The sequence below is a fragment of the Phaethon aethereus genome (assembly GCF_964289735.1).
Source record: "Phaethon aethereus genome assembly, chromosome: 2".
NCBI lineage: Eukaryota > Metazoa > Chordata > Aves > Phaethontiformes > Phaethontidae > Phaethon > Phaethon aethereus.
Genome location: NC_138582.1, coordinates 166,347,528 through 166,369,201, shown reverse-complemented (window position 1 = coordinate 166,369,201; position 21,674 = coordinate 166,347,528). Strand labels below are relative to the sequence as shown.

General features: G+C 47.3%; 2 protein-coding genes across 3 annotated transcripts in view; both read right to left on the bottom strand.

Moving 5' to 3' along the window:
* Positions 1-1,155: 1,155 nt before the first annotated feature.
* On the bottom strand, positions 1,156-13,120 carry ACAA1 (acetyl-CoA acyltransferase 1; the record flags this gene model as incomplete). 2 transcript variants are annotated; one of them, XM_082015306.1, is made up of 12 exons in its annotated part: positions 11,703-13,120; positions 10,937-11,030; positions 10,583-10,640; positions 9,671-9,750; positions 9,199-9,241; positions 6,906-7,004; positions 6,398-6,478; positions 4,264-4,454; positions 3,988-4,167; positions 3,135-3,190; positions 2,204-2,349; positions 1,156-1,231 (listed from the first exon to the last, which is right to left on the bottom strand). In XM_082015306.1, the coding sequence occupies exons 1-12, from the start codon at positions 12,048-12,050 to the stop codon at positions 1,156-1,158; spliced, it is 1,452 nt and encodes a 483-aa protein (XP_081871432.1). In that variant the 5' UTR covers positions 12,051-13,120. The 2 variants fall into 2 exon arrangements, with proteins under 2 accessions (XP_081871432.1, XP_081871433.1); XM_082015307.1 differs by lacking the exons at positions 3,988-4,167; positions 6,906-7,004 and having other exon boundaries at positions 11,703-13,116.
* Positions 13,121-15,188: 2,068 nt separating this feature from the next.
* LOC309402668 (mitogen-activated protein kinase kinase kinase 3-like) overlaps positions 15,189-21,674 on the bottom strand; it is a gene marked incomplete at both ends in the record, with an annotated part of 43,884 nt that continues 37,398 nt past the window's right edge. The window contains 5 exons of the mRNA XM_081996528.1: positions 15,189-15,417; positions 16,687-16,864; positions 17,468-17,597; positions 20,259-20,390; positions 20,970-21,118. Of these exons, the coding sequence (XP_081852654.1) occupies positions 15,189-15,417; positions 16,687-16,864; positions 17,468-17,597; positions 20,259-20,390; positions 20,970-21,118 (818 nt within the window). The remainder of the gene's footprint in view (positions 15,418-16,686; positions 16,865-17,467; positions 17,598-20,258; positions 20,391-20,969; positions 21,119-21,674) is intronic.

Here is a 21,674-nt window from a genome sequence, read left to right as displayed (position 1 = left end):
GAGGCCATTTCCTCTTGTCCTATCACTAGTTACTTGGGAGAAGAGACCAACACCCTCATCGCCACAACCCCCTTCCAGTCATGACCTTCAAGTAACAATCATCATAAACAGATAAGAAAGATATTGCAAGAACCCAGTTGTATTAAGTGCAAAAACAAGAGCCAGGACAAAGAACTTCAGTCTGTGTTACAAATTTAAACTTTTCTAACATGTCAAAGATGCTGAGTACGTTCCTTTTTCAAGCCATTAGCTCCGACTTTCAGTGCTCTTCCTGCTCGTAAAAGGAAGAACAGGTAAGGCAGAACTTTACAAGATGAACCACACATTTTGCTGATGTTCCTCTAGTGTGTGCAGTAAGAGTAATGCTGAAATCTGTTTTATGTTAGCTTAAGTAAGTATTATTAAGCATAAGCTTGTCCTCTAACTTAGAATCACACAAGCTGGTAGTTAGAAATGTGTCGTAAAAGATGGAATGGTCACTTCCAAATTCCTGGCTTCTAGCAAACCATCAGAACCTTTCTATTCAGGCACCTCAACAGTTTGTTTGCTTCTGTGTCAGTAACAGTGTAGTCCTTCCAGTTCCCCCAGTGGAGCCTTCAGAGCAGCAGAAAGCTAAAGCACATTCTCCAGCACAAGGACAATTGAAGACATCATGAACCTGTGGCTTGGATAGGACAGAGTTGTAAAGGAAGTGATGTTAAGGCTTTGTGCTGCTTTCAAAAGAAGCTGGTCTGCAATCTTTTAAAACAAGCCTGGAAAAGGCTTGTGTTTTCATTTGGAACAACAGTTTTAGATGATTTATCATACAAAAAATACTGTACCATGAACTACTTATCTCTGATAATATTCACAGAATAAAGGGATCAATTAAATTAGAAATACTCATTCATAATCACCACAGAAAGGCCTGTAGTTAAGCTTCAGATAAGAGAAATTAGTTTCTCATGTCAGGATGCCATTTGCCAGTTCTGCGTTCTCCCACCTGCTTAGTAGATCTGTACTATTTATTCTACTTTGCAATTCATGCCTAAAATTTGTAGATCTAGATCTAGTAACAAATCCCTGAATCCACTTGATTTCACAGCACAAGTAATTTGCTATTACTAGAGAAGGCAGAGAAGTAGCTGTTGCGTTGTTTCATCAGTACATTGGCGTTCAGTTCCCTGGGTACTCAAACACTGCCGCAGCACCCATGCCAGTTCCAATGCACATCGATACAACGCCGTATGCTCTGAAATGAAAGAACAGGGGGAATTAAGACAGATCTGGTTTAGACTCTCTGGGGGAAAAAAGCAATACAATAAACATGAGCTACCCGCTGCTCTCCTGCATCACCAAGAGATTCTAACAGAGCAGGTCCCAATGCCCTGGAGTTCTTGCAGGGTGCTGTTTGCAGAACACGTGGACACACGTTTCTCTGCTCGCTTTCAGGACAGGAGCAGTGCGCCAGCAACGAGCTCCGTAGCCACCTGCCTCAGACACAGTAGCAGGGAGGTGGAGCTAGAACTGCTTTGAGTCAGATGGGTTGAAGAAGAAACTCTTCCTTTCCTGCCTCCTACCACTGCCCTTCACATGGCTTTGCTATGTAAAAGTTCAAGGTAAATTTGAATAGTTGGATGATGTGCAGTAGGATTTGTGGAAAAACAGAGCGGAAAACCTGATTTCAGAGCAAGTTCTTCCACTTCAGCTTGAGGTGATTTATTGTTACTGCCCAGTTTGCTTGGCAAGCTATTGAAACACCATCACTCTTATGCTCCCCTCTAGGCGAGGGCAGAGCTCACCCTACAGTGCAGTCCAGCGACACTGAACGTGCCAGCCCCGCAGGGAGCAGCGGCAGAGCAGGCAGCAGCAGCTACAGGGGTTCTTCCACACCTTGGGAAGAGCCTGAGTCCTGGGACCAAAACTGTTGCAAAGCCCAATGCAGCCCAGCCTTGTGGAGCCACCAGCTCTGACCGCTGACTTGCTGCGCTAATGCTGCACAGTGGAGAGTTCCACCCCAGGGCCCCGCACCACTGAGGACCCACAGAGACCCTGCATTCATGTGCAGCAAGACATTGCAGAGCCCTCCATAAAAAGAACCATCAGGAATTCATGTTCAAAGCTATCAAAGGGATGGAGAAAGCTTAACCCAAACTGATGGTTACTTCTGAGCCCAAGTCACTTACATACACGTAAGGCATTAAGGCTGTTACTCAGTGCTCACCTTTTCCCTCTGCGCTTCAATTCATTGAGCAAAGTGACAACCTGACGAGCACCAGTACAGCCCAGCGGATGCCCCAGTGCTATTGCTCCTCCCAGGGGGTTGACCTTCTCCATGGGAATGCCCAGCTTTTCAACACAGTACACAGCCTAGAAAGACAGAGGGAATGGCTTCATGGAGATGCTCTTGCATCTGTTAGTTCTCAGCTCTCCTGCAATAGAGGGCTCCAAAGACCGGAAAGAAGACTGGTGATCCCATCTTTACGCAAAGAGGGACAGGAAACCATCCCAGGCAGCTCTAGAGGCTTCAAAAGATTTGTGCTCAAAATGAATTTAACTCAAACTATGATTGTTATTACACAAAATCCACATTGTGTCAGCTGCTCTTAAACAGCTGATGCTTGGAGGCCCGACTCCAGCTAGGGCACGTTTCCCAGTGGAAAGGGGTGGAACTACATTACAAATCCCAAGCACAGAAAGTGAGCTAAGCCTGTCAACTTCATCTCAAACTGAGCCATGGTACTTTCTGATGGGCACATTGTAGGTTGGTGAAAGACAACAGCACTGAGTTTCCACCTTTCATTAAGGAGCTCCAAATTGGTGAGTGCAACATGTTCACACTGACACCAGCTGGTAACAAATTAAAGCCCTTGTGAAGCAGAAATTCTGCAAGTTGTTACTATCATATCCTTATACCAATTACATTCTTATTCAATGGATATATTCTTCTGATTTTTTTTTTTTAGCTATTAAGCTGTATAAGCAATGCCCTGCTTATTTTTAATTTGAAGGAAAGGGAAAACAGTCTGTGCATGTTATTAACATTTGGCTGAAGATGTAGTATGTGGAACAAGTTCAAATCTTAATTTGGAGACCAAGCTGAAATGCATTCAGTTACCAAGGAATGTAGCAACTCAAACAGGACGATCACTCACCTGGCTTGCAAAGGCTTCATTAATTTCATATATATCAATGTCATTCAAAGTCAGACCTACGGTTCAGAAAAGTCAGGATTTCAAAGGAGGTATTTTTGCCTTATGACTACATCAAAGAGAATAATTAACTTAAAGCCTCCCTTTATGGATTTTAGCTCTACTCCACTAATGACAGTAAGAGGGTGACCTTGGCTCCATGTCAGGTGTCTATACTTGTACACGTTTATGTGTACAACAATGTCTAAAAACTGTGTCACAGTTGTGTGTGACCAAGTTCCATGTCACCGAGTTTGCCATGTTTCCTTAGATTAAATCTGACTTCTTTGCAGAGGGGTTAAATATTGAAAGGTGTTTCAAGACTGAAAGATAAAACTACAGGTGAGCATGTGACCATAGCAGCGACAGGCAGACACAACAATAATGATCAGGTATAAAAGCTATTTAACCTGATGAGTATTATAAGAACCCTGAGGAAAGCCTGTTCTACTGGTCAGATGCCAAAATTGTGAAGAAACCCCCAAAACAAATACAGAAACACCACCCTCACAGGTTGGTCATATTAAGGAAGAAAAACCAGCACTAAATGAACACGAAATCACTTGCCGTGTGTTAACTGTTCGTTGAGACTGTGCAGAGATTTAATCCTGAGCTTCTCAAAGGTGAGTGAATGACAATGTATACATGAGTGCAAGTGAAGAGCATTACAATAATCCCAGCTCTTTTAAGGTTTTGAATTTAGGTTCACTGTTCCTATGGCTGAGCTGCACATGCTTGAATAATATCATCTCAAATTTCAGTCCAGAGTCTGCTTTGCCTTGCGCCAAACACTGTACAAACAGCGAGCGGGTCTTACCCGCCTTCTCCACAGCAACAGGGATTGCGTAGGCTGGTCCTATGCCCATAACATCGGGTGGGACTCCAACCACAGCAAAGGACTTGAGCACCCCCAGCACTGGGAGTCCCAGCTGTGCTGCTTTTGAGCGTTTTGCCAGGAGAACTGCAGCTGCTCCATCACTGACCTGGCTGGCATTACCTGTTGAAGAGATTTATTAACACGTTTCTTGCCTAAGCATGTTCTATTACAAGGTAGGTAAACCACAGGAACATCAGAAACTTAACAAGAGCTGACCTGCTGTAGTGCTACCATCCTCTTTGAAGGCAGGCTTCAGCTTTGCCAAGCCTTCCAGAGTTGTGGAGGGCCTAATCCCTTCATCTTGGTGCACAGTGATTGTTTTTTGGTTGCCTTGATTATCCAGAACAGTGGTCTTCACTGGAACAATCTCAGTTTTAAACAGTCCCATCTGCTGAGCTTTTGATGCTCTGTTAAAAGAGGAGCAGGAAAGGTGAAAATATTCTGGAGGTGAATTACAAGAGACCTAGTGTCAAGGGAACCAGTTAGTAAGAGAATGAACTAAAGTGTAACTTGGTACGCAGGTACATCGTCACCAGTACAGAATGGGAAGGCAGGAGAATACTTCTTTCCATTCATGGGAAGACAAACTTGCCTCTACGTTTCGGGAAATACATCGCTAACGTTATGGGCATGCTCCCCAAACCCGGGTCACAGGACCATGTGCTTCTGAGCAAGATCCCCATCCTGTTCCCATCAACACTTTTGTGACTGACTGACTACCACCAGTCCACAGCATGAAGTTGTACTTGTCCAGTGGTACAGTCACATCACAACTGTAAAAAAATAAGAATTGATGTTTGGACATCAGAATTCATTTAAACAGAGCAAGTGGTCTAAGCCTCCACATAATGCTAGTAATTTCTGACAAGTTAAGGAATAGCTAAAGCTACATTCATTCTGGGTTTTGTCCTACTAAAGACAAGTTGAGCTTTAGACCACAGACTTCAGGTTTAATCTTCTGGCATTTAAACAGAACTTTTCAACCCAAAACAATTGCAATGTTGCACAGTTCAGTGTGACTACGTAGAAGGGTAGTACTACAGCTACCCTTAATTCAGCAAAAAGGTGCTTACCTTTACCTTGCTAATTACACTTAATTCAGCAGTAAAGGTGCAGTGAAGATGGGGTCTCATCCTTGAGACATCAGCAGTTAGCAACAAAGAACAACTGACAGGACCACACTGATATATGTAGGCAGAATGCAATTAGCTCAATTAGAATTAGCTCAGGACACACAGTTTTAATCTTTCCTATCAACAAGGTATTTAAAAGCCTCCAGAGCCGAGCTGATATAGAAGATTTACCTTCCAGCAGCAGAGCACCCTTTACAGGGAATACAAATTGGAGACCAAAAGCTTGTTTTACCCCCTCATCACTTTACACTTTTACTAATAAAATGAAAATATTTAATACTCCCAGGTAAGCGAGAGTTACAGCTAAGAGCTGAAGGACAGGTCAGTAACTCCGCAGACATCCTGAGACCGAGGCCAGAAAGTCACCCCCTTCCTCACGTGAGAGGCGAGGATCGCGTTCACATACCCTTTGGCGTTATCGGCTCACTGTCAGTGAGAAAGGCTGGCATGCCAAGTTCCCTAGACAGAGGGCCAGAATTTAAAGGTTAACTGGCCTGTGCAGTGGCTTCCTGTATTAGATAAATAATTGGACCGGGGCAATGCTTAAACAGAGCTCTGAAAGTTAGTTTAACCCTTTGACAGCAGCAACTTTAATGCATCTCCTGACACTGGGCTGCCAGTACAGCCCCATGGATTCCAGGGGTCAGTTTACTTTGGCAGTCATCTTGCCCAAGAGGAAGGTTATTAGAGGTAGGACTGGACTCACTTGGTGCCAAACACCTGCAGCAAAGGCAAGCCACTCTTCTCACAAGTTTGGTGGTTCTCTAGAAACAGAATTTAAATACTGTGCATTTAAACATTCCCCCTGTGAGGGAACGTTCCTTCTGCTGCTACTCCCACGTTTGGTTTCAAATGAAGCTGAACTAAAGCCACTATGAAAATACTGCACCATGCATTCGTTTCAGAAACCTCATGGAGGTTGTATCCTTTGGATGCTAAAAGGCACAGGGCCACTCGCTGCTCAAGGCTGGCACGCCCAGGGATCTGTGCGCAGGACTGATCACAATCCCCAGTGCAGCTCTGGGCTCGGGTCTCTGTCACAACCTTGGACATGCACAGGTCTTCGCTCTGTCCATCTCAAGCTTCTTTACTCACTGTGAAGTTTTCAAAAGCAACATGAAGGCTGCATTTAACCACTCTTGGGAAGTAGCAATGCATTTTCTATCTGTATTTATTCCCTAACTAAAGGTTTAAAAAAAAAAAAAAAATGCATTTACTTTTGTTGGGAAGCCAGGGCAAAGGCATCTTGCTTCTTTCGGGAAACTCCGAACTTCTCTGCCACATTTTCTGAGGTTATTCTGGGGAAAACAACATCACAGAATTAATCCAATGACACAGCTAATGGAGCTGCAATCGGCTTCTACTAAGACAACACAAGGTACAAGCATCGGCTTGAGTCTCAAAGCTAACTACTGCCTTCTCAACCTAGAACTGCTTGACAGAAGCAGATCCTGAATTAAATCCAGAACCAAAACAAGGTTCAAATCCACTCTCAAGTTTAAGCTCAATGGCTTAATGAGCAAAAGAGGTAAGACAAGGAAGTCTTTCACCAGAGCTGCCGATCTTCCCCACATTTCACACAATGAATCCTCTATAACAAGCAAGGAGGATGCTGGCACACGCAGATCCAAGCTCACTGGATTCAGATCGATTTGAAAGAGTACCGTCACCAAAGAGACAGAGTATCTAGAAAACCCTTAAACTTTGGGAAGAGGAAACACTTACCCCATAGGAATAAGGCAATCTCGAGCTTTGCTGTTCTCCATCATGCTGGAACTGATATCACCAGGGTTATTTGCACTTCTGAGGGACATTGTTTCCACGCTAAACACAGAAAAAATTTGAATTTGCAACCAGTGCTTTCATACTACATTTGTGGTAATTGCTCCATTAAGACTGATCAAAACTCAGTATCTTGACAACATGCCTTCCTGTTATCCTCTAGAAACGCAGCTCATAATTAAGAGCTGGCTGAGGCAGAAGCTCTTCAATCACCAATAGAAGAATTACCAAGAAATGAAAACAGTTTGCTAGATTAAATTGGTCCTTGTTTCACTAAGAACAAGATACCAATGTCAACAGTTGATTTTTCTTGTTTCCACAGCTAGGAAGGAATCACTAATGATTCTGGCATTTTTGTCCTCAAACATAACAAGAAACCAAAGGTCCTAGGACTGGAGTTTCCAGTGAGACTGTCAACAGCCATAAAAATGCCACTTACAGCTTAAGAACTGGTTGGCAGCATAATAAGCATTAAGCAAACCATTATGCCATTTGTATTTCGCAACACAAAGAATTTAAGACACGGATCCCAGAGGCTGCAGTCTTTCACCTACAAACGAGTTAACAGATTGAAGATACCCAGTTTTACTGCAGAAATAAACACAGCCACCACTTAAGACTAGTGAGCTTTTGTAAAGTCAGTCTAGACCGTGAAGCCGACGATGGGAAGTGGGTTTGAATTCTATGCTGCACCACACAAATACACTCCAAAAGTAAATAACAAAGAAACTACTCCTAGAAAATGCAAGACAAGCAGAAAATAAGGCTTTTCCCCAAGCAGCTTTAGTAAGTGCTCTCAGGAATTTAAACTAACTCTAATATGGGACACTGCATTGCTTGACTTCAGCTGCATCTACTCCCTGAAGGAAGGTATAGAATCACGTTTTATGTAAGAGCAAACCACAGCTGCTACGTTTTCTGTTGTCATCCAGCACCTCTCCACCTACAGAGTTGGCAAGTCCACTTAGGGGAAGAGCATGACTTGGGATAAACTCAGCTCACAAATGCCATTCGTAACATACAGATTATATACATCTCCAGGAGGACCCTGCAGGGTAGAGGCCAGAAAACTTCACACAATGAAGCACAGTGGCTTGCATACCCAAAGGTGCAAAGGCTGGACCCCAAACCCTTTGAGCCTTTCAGTACCTTTAAGCGTATCATTTTGATGCACACTGACAAGCAACTTCTTGGAATGAGCGTGTTAAAGTGAACAAGTGAAAAGCATCACGTGGTCAAGCAGAAGCGTTCCCTGTGAACACCAAGTGCTCAGCCTAAATCAGAGGAATGTGTCTGTCTTGCTGCGCTGTTTTGCAGCAGTCTAAGAAGGGAAGAGCATTCTCAGCATCGGCTCTTGCTCAACCAGGTGCATGCAAGTGTTGAGAAGTTGTAAATATAAACAGTTTCATAAGGGCTACTGGATGTCTGTGTACAGTAATAATTCAAGAAAGACTGAGTTACCAAGGTAAAAGAGAAACCCAGTATTTTAGTTTCAGGATTACTGAATACTTGTTTTTAAATTTGTTCTTCTGAAGTGAATGTGTATGTGGTCACTAGTATTTCTCCAAAGCCAACCTAACATTTACACAACCCTCTAAAAATAAACACTTCTTACGATGTTAGGACTGAAGCAAAGAACATCACACCTGTCCACTGTAGAACATCTCCTGTAAGCCTGCAGAACAGTTATTAGCCGAGGTAGGACATCAATTTCTTTTATCCAAGATAGCTGCTGGTATTCTAAGACACCAGTTAATTGGAGATTAGTTAAAAAGCTAATCAGGGCAGGCTCTTTCAGGCTGTCCGAGCTCCGCAAACAAGTGGTGTCCTACAGCAGGGCCAAGACCCTAATAAAACAGGTTTTCTGCACACTTTTAAGAGACACTCAGCCTCTTCCTGCAACTCCAGCAGACATGTCACCAAGACCAAAACTTCCAGAGGAATTAAAGGATTTTCAAGCACCCTCCCTCAGACCCTTTAAGATGACCCTATTTTCTGTGAAAGTACTCATAAGCCTCTGGAAATACATGAATTGCATCTGCAGCCACCACTTAAATTAACATCCTAATTTTAGAGTTTATTCACCCATTTGTCAAACAAGGACAGCATCCGTTTCCTTAGGAGGGACAGATCTGGTTGGAAGGGTTTTGTAATTCCTTGCACAAAAGCCACGGCAGAGGGACAGAGTGCTACCTCCAGGAAGCCTGAGCAAGCACCATAAAAAAGACTTTCTTACCCACAGGCCAAGCCAATGTCATACGATCCATTTCGGATGCCACCTGTAACAGCAATGCATAAACATCCTTACCATCATTAGGAGCAAAAGCACTTCCATTCCATCTGTGGCTTCATGAAGACCTGAGGCACCCATTACAGCCAAAGGTCTGCCAGAACATCAGCCGGGTCAAGGCTGAAGACTAACTATGACCCAATACGCAACCAGAGAGGACAAGGAGGGATCCTTCTAAAAGCTGCCTGAATCAGAACTGGTGGTAGAAGTCATCCTCAGAAAACCAAGTTACTTCTCTAGGGGTAAACTCTCAGCCACTCAAGGATATAAAAGCATTCAACCAACACCACACTGGAATTTCCTAACAGCAGAAGACATCATCACTATTTTTACTGCTCAGAGAGACTGGAGGACAGGAGAAATGAGCACTTGGGGTGGGGCAGGCACTGACTCTGATCTGAGCGCCCACAACACTTACCAGCTATATTGATAATGGCCTGTAGCCCAGAGGAGCACTGCCGGTTCACGCTCGAGCACGGCACTGTCTCTGGAATACCACTAGAAAATAAGACAGCATTGGTAAAGACTCAGCGATGAAAGCCATGCAACAAACCAAACCTCTAAAGAGAGCGTTAAGCCACTTGATTAAACTTTAACCCTCAAGTTCAAGACAGATCCCTTTATACATTTGTTGACCTATTTGGTCCTGCACCAAGAGAAAGCAAAGTTCACGGATAATTTCCAAACTTGATGTGCAAGTGGCTCCGAGTGCTGTTTACCTACAGGTCTGTCTTCAGAAGGTCCTCTGTAAGCAGGGCCCTCTCATGTGCCTAGTTCCCAAGCTCTGACTGGGGCCAGAAATACTGAAAAGCTCTGCAATATTCATAATTACTGGCGGGCTGTGTCTGCACCTCTCCAAAGTGGTGGCTGTACACTGATTTACAGAAGCAAACATCACTTGACAATAGACACTGGCTGAAATATTTAGAAGCTGGGATCCAGATCAATACGAGCCATCAGCTGCAGCACTGGGAAATGAACAGAAAGGCCTGAGGCAACGCCATGGTTTCAGGCGCCTGTAGAGCGGAAGGAAGCGCAGCTTGCAGTACGGAGAAGCAGCAAATAGGGCTGGGAGCCCACAAAACAAAGTCTCCCATTCAGAGGCTCAACACAGGTGGCACAAACAGATTAATCAGCCTCACCTCTGCCTGGCTGTTCTTTACCAGCAGGGTTCTCCAAACACTCGATCAAAGTCTAATTTCTAGGCAAAAGGTGATTTGCTGTAACTTCTAAGGAGCGCACCAGCCTCACTGCAACCTCTGACCCAGTGCTGCTCCGTAGCCAAGGCCTGAGAAGGAGAGGAGGAAGCTCGATCTGGTTGAGAGTTTACCTTAGAAACTGTGCAACTCTTGCAATCAAAGCGCCAGCTCCAGGCTGCAGCACATTTCCTGAGTGCAAAGATACAATTCCAGTCAACCAGTTGTATTTCCATGGCTATTTGCTGTGGGCATTGAATGGATAACAACATCACCATGGCTTGGTACCGTCTGGCACCCAGATCAGCGCCCCACCACTCAGCAGAACAGTTGTGAAGGACGTACAGATTTCATAAACCCAACGCTACGCAGTAGCCCCTTAGAACCCTACAAACCTTGCAAGTATCCCAGGGGACACCAGGAGCAGCCTGTCCCCGAGAGCTATCCAGACCAGGAGTTTCACGTCTGGATGGAGGTTGTTCACTTACCCACACAGATGTCTCCCAGGACCTCAGGACGAAGATTGACATCTTGAAGGACTGCTGTCATAACAACAGACAGCAGTTCATCAGGTGTAGTATCCTAAAAGCACAGGGGATTAGTGCTACTCAGTGAACACCAGAAATTGCCCTGTCACCAGTTCACCCTCAGACTGCTTCAGAGGGCTACTACATGATGCTTTGACGGCTGTACTCCACTTCTCAGGTTGTGATGGTTGTCATTTTCCTATAAAAGTTGAATTCTTCTGTATGGCTTTTACCCTGGGCATCTTTCAGGCACTGTTACGCATGCCATTTCCCTACCTAGCTCAGTTTTATATATGAGCACACTTTGCAGGGCCTTCAAAGCCAAACAACTATGGTGGGTTACATCGCAAGACTCAGCAAGCAGAGCCTCTAAATTCATTTTGTGAAAGAAACGAGGACGACTAGACCTATTTTGAAGGATGGCAACCAATACGCATCCTTTAAAGCCATCCTGGCACCGAGTTCTTGCCTCGGTCAGAGCCCCAGTACCCGACCAAGCTGGGCAGGCAAGGGTTCTGCACCACAGCACCGCGCCGGGGCGGAGGATGGGGGCAGTGGGCAGGCGCGGGCCCAGGCCCCCGGGGTGGCTGTGGCGGGGAGGCAAGCGGGGTGTCCCCACCTCGCTGTGGGAGTGCTCAGCACCTGCGGTGGGGCCTCCAGGCCGAGGGGGACCCCGGCCCAGCACCCGGGACGGGGGCAGGCGGGCAGGGACGCCTCCGGGCCGTACCTTGAAGCCGCCGCGCTTGGCTCGGCCGATGGCGGTCCTCCGCCCGTGCACCACCACCACATCGTCGGGGCTGGCGGCCCGCGGAGAGACCCCGGCGCGGCTCCCGCACGGCGCGGCCCGAACCCCGGTCCCGGTCCCGGTCCCGGTCCCGGGGGGGAAAGCGGCGAGGTGCCCAAGCACCAGCTGCACCCGCCGCACAGCCCCACCGCTCGGCCCCGCCGCCATTTTGTCACCACCGCCCCCGCGGGCGTGGAGGCGGTGGGACGCGCCCCCTGATTTGCATGAACCCGCCCTCTTTCCGGAGTGGCCCCGCCCCCAAGGCGTAGGCCAGGGTTTCCCTCCGTGCATGGGGATGGGCAAAAATACATTAAAATAAAGACGTAAAGCGTAAAAAACCCAACAAACAAAACAAATAAACCTGAGTAAAAATAAGTAAGTATTAAAACAAATACGTATATTTAAAATAAATAAAAAATTAAAGTGATAAAAGAAAAAAGGAAAAAGGAAAAAGGAAAAAGGAAAAGAAATAAATAAAAATAAACAATAGAAATAAATAAAATAAAAGAAAAATAATGGAAATGTTTTAAAACAAAAATAAAGGCAATTTTGAAACAAATATAAGTAAATTAAAAGAACTTGAAATAGATTTTAAAAATATAAAACCCGAGCGTTTGGAGCATTTGAGCAAAGTGGGACGCCAGGGCAAAGGGACGGGCAGAGCCGTAGGGCCTGAGAACGGCACAGGTTCACCATTTCCAGTAAAACCCGCGAACCATCCCAGCTCTGTCCCCGCCTTGTCACCTCCCGGCCCCGCAGCCTGCGCACGGCTGCTGCCTGCTGGGAACCATCCTACGGGGAAGGGACTATGCTGGTGTGCAGGGGACAGGCGACCTCCCCCCCAGAGAAAATCACTTCTCGATGGATACGTGATGATGCAGCGCACAGGGAAAGCCACCGAGAATTACTACGGGCAAAATAAAAAAAAAAACACCAACAAAAAAACAACTTTACATGGCATAATATTACATTCTCTTTTCCTAGTTTCATTCTGTACATCAGAACACTGCAAGGGTTTTAAAAAATGAAAAAGGCAAAGGCACCTGAGGAGTGAGTCGCACACGCACACACGCACACACGCACACACAAGTGCGCACAACTGCACACGAGCCACATCCATTCGCGGGAGGATTTGGGTGGTTTGGGAGCGGCTTGGGGCAGCCCCAGCCCAGGGTGGCCAGGAACCCCGTTTTGCTCTCAGGGTTTTGGAAAGAAGGAAAACACCCTCCCACCACTGAAGGGCTGAGAAAAATCAAACAGATTCAATGAAAGAGGAGAAAACAGCTTAAAAATGGTTTGGTTTTTTTTTTAGCTTTGGTGAAAACACACTTTGTCACCCTCTTCTGACAAAACCCTTCCCAGCCAACACTGAGGTTTTTTTTCTTGTAGTTTTTTCCATCCGCCCCGTACTACTGAACAGACTGATGGATTTGGTCCTACTCACAGAATAGAACTCTTGCACTGCCCATCACTGCCGTGGTCGACTGGCACAAACTCCCGGTGCCACCGCGCTGCAGCCCGCAGCTTCACCAGAGCCCAGCCTGCACAATAACTAGCCTCTGCAGCTTTGCAGGCAAATTTATAGGGAATCCTTTTAGCTATTGCTTTTAATTTGCCCTAACCAGTGTTTTATTTTTTTTTAAACTGAAATAACTCTAATTCTTGCTTCTCTTTTCAGAGCTGTGGACAAGGAAACGCTCCCACCGCCAACACCAGCCATGCAAAGTCTTGATCTCTTCCATGCAGAAGAGTTCAAGGATGTGTGAAGTCACACGAACAACCAACTTCTCAATTTCCTCTTCAGTCCAAGCAACACTTTTCATTTTCAATAAAGAACAATATTAAAATAAACCTGTGTTTGATACACTGGCCTGACGATGGCAACCTCCTGGTAACTGCTTATTTAACACTTTGCTGAGCCGGCTGGAAATAGCTAATGCAGCAGGGAAGGAGGAGGTGGGATGGTGCAATTAATTTGTCCCAAATAACCAAGATCTGATTAATTAATTCATTTCCAGGGACTCTGTGCGTGCTCCCTACCCGGGTTTTCCCAGCAGGTTAGTGCTGGTCAAAGAGGCTGTAGGCCAACTCTGCTTTCAACTGGCCCATTTTCTCCTACAACTTCAAATGGGGAGAAGAAATCTACTGTGGGAAGAAATCTGCTTCCAGCTGCCCTCGACCGACGCAGCTCTGCTCTCCTGGTCTGAGGCTTCACGGTCCTGCAGCTGCTCCCTTGGGCACCACCGTGGAGGTGACGTCCCCCTTCCCTGCACCCAGGGCTGTCCAACAAGGCAGGGAGGAGAAGGCTCCCTGCCCTCAGCAGCCCAGATCTGCAGGCGCTGGTCCTCTCTGCCTAATTTTAGGCACCCGCTTGGGTTTTATGGAGACCCACTGGGCTCCTCCTGTAGCTCCGCTTCCAAAGCGTGTTGGCACCTCTCCAGCTCTAGTGTAGCAGCATGGGCACAGGTTAGCAGGGCTACAGCTAGGAGCAGAGAGCCGCCCTCGCCAAGATCGCCTCCAGCTCCCACCTGAACCCTGATGGTTCCCAGCACGAACTGTGGGGTGCCCAGCTCTGCCTGCTGCAGGCACCAACAGCTTTTAAACATCTCTCTGCATGGCCCGTGGCAGAGGTCCCAGGCATCCGTCTGTGGGTATACCCCGCAGAGACCTCCTGCGCCCCAAGAAGACCCCTTCTTCAAAGATTTGCACACACACGTGTACACACACACACACGCGCGCGCACGCATGCACAAAGGCAAAGTCAACACGGCTGCTGCATCATTGAACCTGACTCTGTACTTTGTGCCAAGTCGAGCATCACTCCTTGATTGTAACCGCTTAAGGCACAGAACAGCATTAAACGCCGCCCCGCTGGAGATGCTGGCTGGTCCCACGACCTCCAGGAGGGTTCAGTCCCCTTGTGAACAGGGACACCGGGGTCCCCCCAACTCTGCGGTCTGAGGATCATCTCCTCCGGCTTGGCTGAAGCCCATGTCTGTTCCCCTGCGAAAGGTGGTGATTGCCACTGAGCATCTTATTCTTCTGCTGCTCCCGGGGATGCTGCCAGCGTCGCTGTCATGCTGGGGACGGACAGATCCCATTCTCTGCACTGTCCCCAAGAGATAAGTAACACGGCAAGGGGGGGCGACCCCAACATCGCTGGCGGCAAGAAGGTCACTTGGTCCAAGGCCAGCAGCCGCACAGTCCAGGAAATCCCTTGCTCTGAATTCCCGGCACCGACAGTCCCGAGCGCAGCTTGGAAATCCAACAGCGTGGCGGGTGCCAAGCCGGTGCCGAGCAAGGAGGAGCCCGCGGGGGCCACCGCCAGGACAGCCCAGGGCGGAGGTTTGAACCGCAGAGCGCAAAAGGCCACGGGTCTGGCGGCCACCCCCCTCCCACCGGCGCTTCCCCATCCCCACTGCCAGGGGCTCAGAGCCCACAGTTGACGAAGGGGTGTCTCAGCAGGTCCTCGGCCGTCGGCCTCCTCTTCTCCTCCACAAAGATCTGCTTGAGGAAGTTGCGGCAGGAGTTTGAGACGCCATCGGGGAGCTGGGGGTTGGTTGGCTGGGTGGCGATTTTAAAAATAGCTGCCATGGCTTCGAACTCTGCCCATGGTGGCTTCTCCGTTAACATCTCCACCACCGTGCAGGCCACGCTCCTGCAACAATGCCAAACACACAGGGGTGAGACAGCGGGTAAGGGACGGGGGTGGCTGTGCATTTGAAGTCTCATCAGCTCTGGGATTGTGCCTGCCTTGGAATGGACTGTGCGAGGAGCAAACCTGCGTGAGAGACGGGCACATGTCTCTCGTACGTGTGGCCCCCTGAAGCTCACTGTTCACAGAGGTCCTTGGCACAGGGCTCTCCGCTCCCACTAGTGAGAGTGAACTTGCAAGCCTTGCCCTAAAGCTGGTGGCTCTTCTGCCTATGTTAACTGGTAGATATTAAGTTTCATGAAAGCATGTGAGAGACCTTATTGGAGCATCCCCTGAAGGGAAACCCAGGCATGAGTTTAGACACCACAGCTTCAGCAATAGCATGTAGTTCCCCAGGAAGCTAAGCCAGAATGAAACAAGTTTGCCTACATCCAACTTCATCTCCAACGTGCATCTGAGAAGGAGCACATCAGATGAGCAGCAAAGAGCCTGAGAGGTTTCGCTGTGCTTGCTGAGGACCCTTCTCTGCCACCTCCATTCGTAATTGCTCCTAAAGAATTGAATGCCATTTCCCTCCCATCAGCCAGAGCAGGTGGTGCAGGGTACATGGCTGCCTCCTAAGGACTCCCTAGGTTTCCCCCGAAGTAGGGCTCTATGGGAGGGACCCATTTTTGTTGACACTACTTGCTTCAGCACCCAATGGAAAGCACACTGTGAAGACAGTGCTTCCTGCTCATTTATTGAGAGAATTAGTAGTGTTATCCCAACTCTTTCAGGCTCCAGCTAACATCTTCCACAGATCAAAACATTCACAAGCACATGATGATTTTAGTTGTCTTCACACCTGAGCCACATACAAACATGCAGCAGCAGATTGAGAAGCCGCACAAGATCGTCCCAAGCCTCTGAGCTGGGTTTAGCTAACCTAAAATCAGGGCCACCAAAACTCAACAGCTCTTTTAGCAAACTCTGTTATCAACCTGCTTTCCAGAATTAAAGAGCAGCTATGGGGTCAAGCTGCACATGACCCTCATACATGATAAGAGCTTCTAACAGCAAGCTGTGATTCTGAGTGCTCCTGATTTGGGACCTTCAGCTACAACATGCTCCCTCTGGGCATCTGCATAGTTGATCCTAACATTCATCTTCTATTTCCATCCTTTGCACTGTTCCATTTTCCAACTGTTAGCTTTACCTGTTGCTCCCATTCCAACTTCCCAAAGAGATCATTTGTTTAAGTGGCAGGGGTGGGGTTTCTGCTGTACTCCTTACCACACGTCAGCTTTCCTTCCGTAGCCTTCTCCACTGATAACCTCTGGGCTCATCCAGTATGGTGTTCCTGTGACAGATTTAATCCCAGTCCCTGACATGCAGATCGTCTGGATGCGTTTGCTGGCCCCAAAATCTCCAAGTTTCACATTTCCAGCAGAATCTCTCAAAATATTGGCACCTGGGGTGAAAAGCAAAAACAAAAACTCCAAGAGATGAAGCAGCAACCTGAATTGAAGTGGCTACAATGAGGAAAGCAGATAGGGCACAGGCAAAGAGGTGGACATGAGGGAGCCCGAAGGGCCTTCGTGGGGCTGGACTCGGCATTACGTAAAATCTCTCTCTCCTAAGGCAACTGCTCTCTGAGAGGGTTGACTCCCACTGGCATCTCCTCACTCAGCAGGTTTCCCAAAAGCGAAAGGGAGATTACAGATCATCCTCCCCACTCACAGACAGCAGAACTGAGCCTCAGATTCCTTTGAATGCCAGGGACTCCCAGTTCCTGGGTATGTTACACCAGGTTTTTAGATGTGTAAGGGCAGTTAACAATAATCCCTCTCAGGAGTACTTAATCTGGGCTTCCCAGGCAGGAAGACAGCACAAGATTTTGGCTTCAGCTGCTTGTTCAAGATTCTCATGGTTCAAGATGGTGAAGTCCAGGGGCAAAAATACTTTAAATACCGGATCCCAGCACTATGTTTTGCACACGAATTTATATTGGGGCAGGGGGAGGTTGGGTTGAACAAATCCAAGTGAGCAAGAGGCCTCTGAATTATCTACTCACCTTTAATGTCCCTGTGGACAATCATATTGCTGTGTAAGTAGAAGACTCCCTGCAGGATCTGCCTCGTGTACTTCCGTGTGACGTTCTCGGTCAGAGCACCGTAAGCTTTTAGCTGGTCCTTTATTGAGCCCTGTTGCAAAGAAACAACATGCACCAACCGTAAGGACCACCAGAACCATCATGTCACAGTGACTTTTTAAACTTTCCTGACCTCTCTATCTTCCAGCTCAAAAAACCCCCACTCTGCTGTAGAAACAGAAAGATAAAAATCCACTAAGTGCTGAATGGAGCAAAGACTCATCCTCAATGTCTCAGATCCCAGTGGAGAAAAAGATATAGTCTCTGGTGCATATCAGTGTTACCTTCTGCCAACACTACAGAACTTTTTCCCCCTCTAGTGGCTGGATGTCACCAATGGCTTATGGAGAAGGACCAAACTGATGAGGAGTTACAACTCAAGTGAGAGGATCAAGTCGACTGTGTCTTCAGGGCCAAGCTGATGAGTCAGTCTTCGATGAAGCCTCCCCCCACAAATTCTCACAGCAAGGAGTACCCACTGCCATGAGGCAGACAGACTCACGAGGGACATGAACAGCCCCACATGGGACTGCTTCTACAAGAAGACCCAAGGTAGACAATCTGTAAGCACTTAAATTTCTGACCCAGGCATGCAGGCGTTTACTGGTTTGATTTTATAAAGAGGAAAGGAAGCAGGGGTGCAGACATCTATCATCTGCAAGAGGTGGACCCCCTTGGTTTTAGCTATATTTTCTGTCCTCTTGGAAATGGGTGTTCCTCACTATGCCAGAGCTGGGTTTTAGCAGGGATGAACCAAAGGTAGATTTGGGGTTCAATCAGAGAGGTTGCACCCAGCTCTACCTTCAGTATTCAGGTTAGCTGGAAAGCAGGAGGAGAAACTCATCCTGTTTCTGCCTGTCCTGCAGCTCTGTGGTTGATCCAAGATTGCCACAGTCCTTCTGTTCTGGGAACAGTGGGCTGCTCTGCTCCAAGTCAGTCACTCAAACTGTATCAGTTTTTCCACATCCACCCACCTCTGCTGTTGCTCTGCCCAGCTACTGCTTTGGCCTTCTTTTGAGGCTGGTGGTGATCCTATGGATGGGCTTCTCCTTCCCCTTTCACAGTGCTGCTGAAGTAACCTGAGATGCTCTGAAATTACCCCCTTGTACAGCTTCCCTCACCCACAACTGAACAAGCTTTCTTATCCTGGCCTCCCTCACCAATGGGGGGGACATCGAACAAGAAGAGGAAACACGGTCTTCAAGGTCTATGGTCAAATAGACCACTCTATTTTCCAAGGATAAATTAAAAAAAAAAGTTTGTGAGCACGGCAGGACAGAAAATACAGTCAGCTATTTAATGGGAGCAATCATAAGAATGCCAGGCTAAGGGTGCACCCAAGCTTAGCCCCATGAAGATTTTGCCAAGATGGCCATGTTAAATCAGAAGCTTGGCCAGACCCAGAACTGCAGAGCTGCTGTCCTGCAAGATTTGGGAACTCATCTACTTCCACTGGCCTTGGAAGCCAAAGCCCTGAGATGCTTTTGTGAAATGAGCCACTGTTGCAGCACAAAACTCAATCTGTATTTGGTCAGAGCTCTGGTTTATCATTAAAAAAAAACATTCAACTTCCATCCCTGCTGGACACTGCCCCAGCATCAAATGTTGGTTTCCTGGCTGCTAATAAACATCGGTACGCTGCAGAATAGTAGCAAGGGGACTGCTGAAACTCCTCAGGTTTACTCCTCTGGGTCCACGCCTTGTGGTAAAGCCTGAAAGTGAAATGCCTGTCCAGAGGGAGAGAGGGAGGACAGGGCTTGGAAGGGACTCAAACACATGGAAGTCCACCTGATTACTCACATGCAAAATGCGTTAGGAGACCTTCTAGCACATTTACTAATAACCAAAATCGTTTGCAACCAGATGACTTAATAGTCCCTTCTGACCTTACAAATCTCTGTATAAACAAAGGTTTATTCTCCCACACTCTGGGGAATGAATCCAGCTGGACAGGCGGGACTTAGGAGAACAGATCCTCCAGCAATGCAAATAGCATTATGCTGGTTTATATCAACCAATGACTTCGTCTAGGTGGCTGATGTAATTCACATAGTCGCAAACAGGGAAAGAAATGTTCAACTAATCTGCCTGTATTCTTCAGCCCCTTAGACTCTCTCAAAGCCTTCTTATCTTCCTTTTCCCTAGAGCTATTTCACCCTGTATCAGCAAAGGCACAAACTGAAGCCACTCCTGCATGAGAGGATAATGCTACCAACAAAAAGTTCTGTCCTGAACAGAAGACTTACAAGTGAGTAACACTGTTTGTAACACACATGTGCCGAAAGCCATAAATAATTGGTGACAGCTGTGGGTGGACAGTTGTACTATTAGCTTTTCCTGCAGGGATCTGCAATAAATCCTTAAGGATGGGCTCAGGCCACAGTGTTTGGAGCCAGATCTGGATCATGTCCCACATTCACCAAGTTCAGATTCCAGACTGTGAACACACCCTGTACCAGGATTCAAACCTAAAACCTGCCTCAAGGCTTTTGATTTCACCCAGTGCGTGTGGAGGGTCTTCACCATGACATCTGACTCACAACCTATGCTTTCCCAAGCCTTAGGGATGCATCCACTGTTTTGGTTTAGCTCATCAAATATAGAGTAGCTCAGCTGAACAGTTTAACTCCAGGTCCAAATTTCACCAAAGTCCAGAGCAGTCTAAATCTGTTCTCTGTCACTCAGGACAAACTTTGGCAGGAACCACACTTACCCCTGGCATGTATTCAACAAAGATAGACAGCTTCTTCTCCTCAGGATCCCGCAAGCACCCGTAGTACTGCACTATCCTGTCGTGACGGAGAGTCTTCAACAGCTGAATCTCACATTCTAAGGCATTCACCTCCTGCAACAAAACAGACATGCTTGGTGATGAAAGCGAATGGTTACTTTGGGAATATTATCCAAATGTTGCTCGATGCTGAGTGCTTTTTTTCACAGCACCTGTGAAGCTGCTCATGAGGACATCGGGCTCAGAAATGAGGAATGCTGCCCTAAGAAAAAGGTAAAGAGAAAGACAGATGGGATACACACAGGCTTGGCTTTGAGACAGGTTTACTTATTTACCTGTGCTCAAAGAGTTTTTCAGAAAGTTGTGAATGAAGACACCAGCAAAGCTAATGCAGCGCCCAGAGTGGGAAGAAGGTGGATGGTGCAAGAAGGCTGAAAGTAAGACAGACCTTCAAGAGATGATACCCGAGACAGAGTGGGCCAACGTGACCATGGAACTGGGAGGTAGAGAGGTCACCAGAGCATGCTGCCTGGTGCCACAAGCCATTGGGGACAACTCTGAAGAGGGCAAACACCACTGTCTCCACACGCTGCCTTCCATCAGGGGCATGGATCTCTCTGCCACCTCTATGCTCAGCCTCCAGCCCACAATCCCCCAACATGCTGCAGAATGCAGTCCTGCCCTCATACTCACTTTACTCGTCTCTTGACTGTCAGGGTCGAAAGGCACCTGCTTCACTGACAGCTCCCGGCCAGTGTCAGCATCGTAGCAGAGATAAACTTCCCCAAAAGCTCCTCTTCCGAGCAGCTTCCCCAGCCTCCAGTTCACAGGTGCCTGTAGGGCTACAGAAGAGACAGGAGGGCTGAGAGAAGAGCACAGCAAGGAGACCTCAGCATCAGGGTCTGTCTGACCCTACAGAGTGCAGATCAGGCTTGCAATGAGCTCACTAGGGCAGGCAGTGAGCCACCCTTTCCTAGGGACACCACAACAAACCACTTTGAATTGCACAAGTACTACTGCTGTGTGTATGGGATCTCTCTCAGTATGCATTAGTATAAAGCAGAAACGGTCCCAGAAAAGTCACATTTCTTTAGAGTCCTTCCTCTAGAAACTGCTTTCTCAGCTAACACTGAACTTTCTCTCCTCAGCTATAGGAGTAGTTAGCAGGATACAGCATGGCTGAACAGCAACCCAGGCAGGGACCAGCAAAGAGTTTTATCTCATGAGTCATTTCTGTCACCGAACAGGCCCAGAATGCACCAATTTCTATAGCATGGGCAGTCTTGCAATACCAGAGCAGCCTGCAACATCTCTGGACCTATTTGCTCCTGTATCCCGAGTCTCCTGGAATACGAGCACATTGACAATCCAACACACAAGGAATTTTCTGCAACTCAG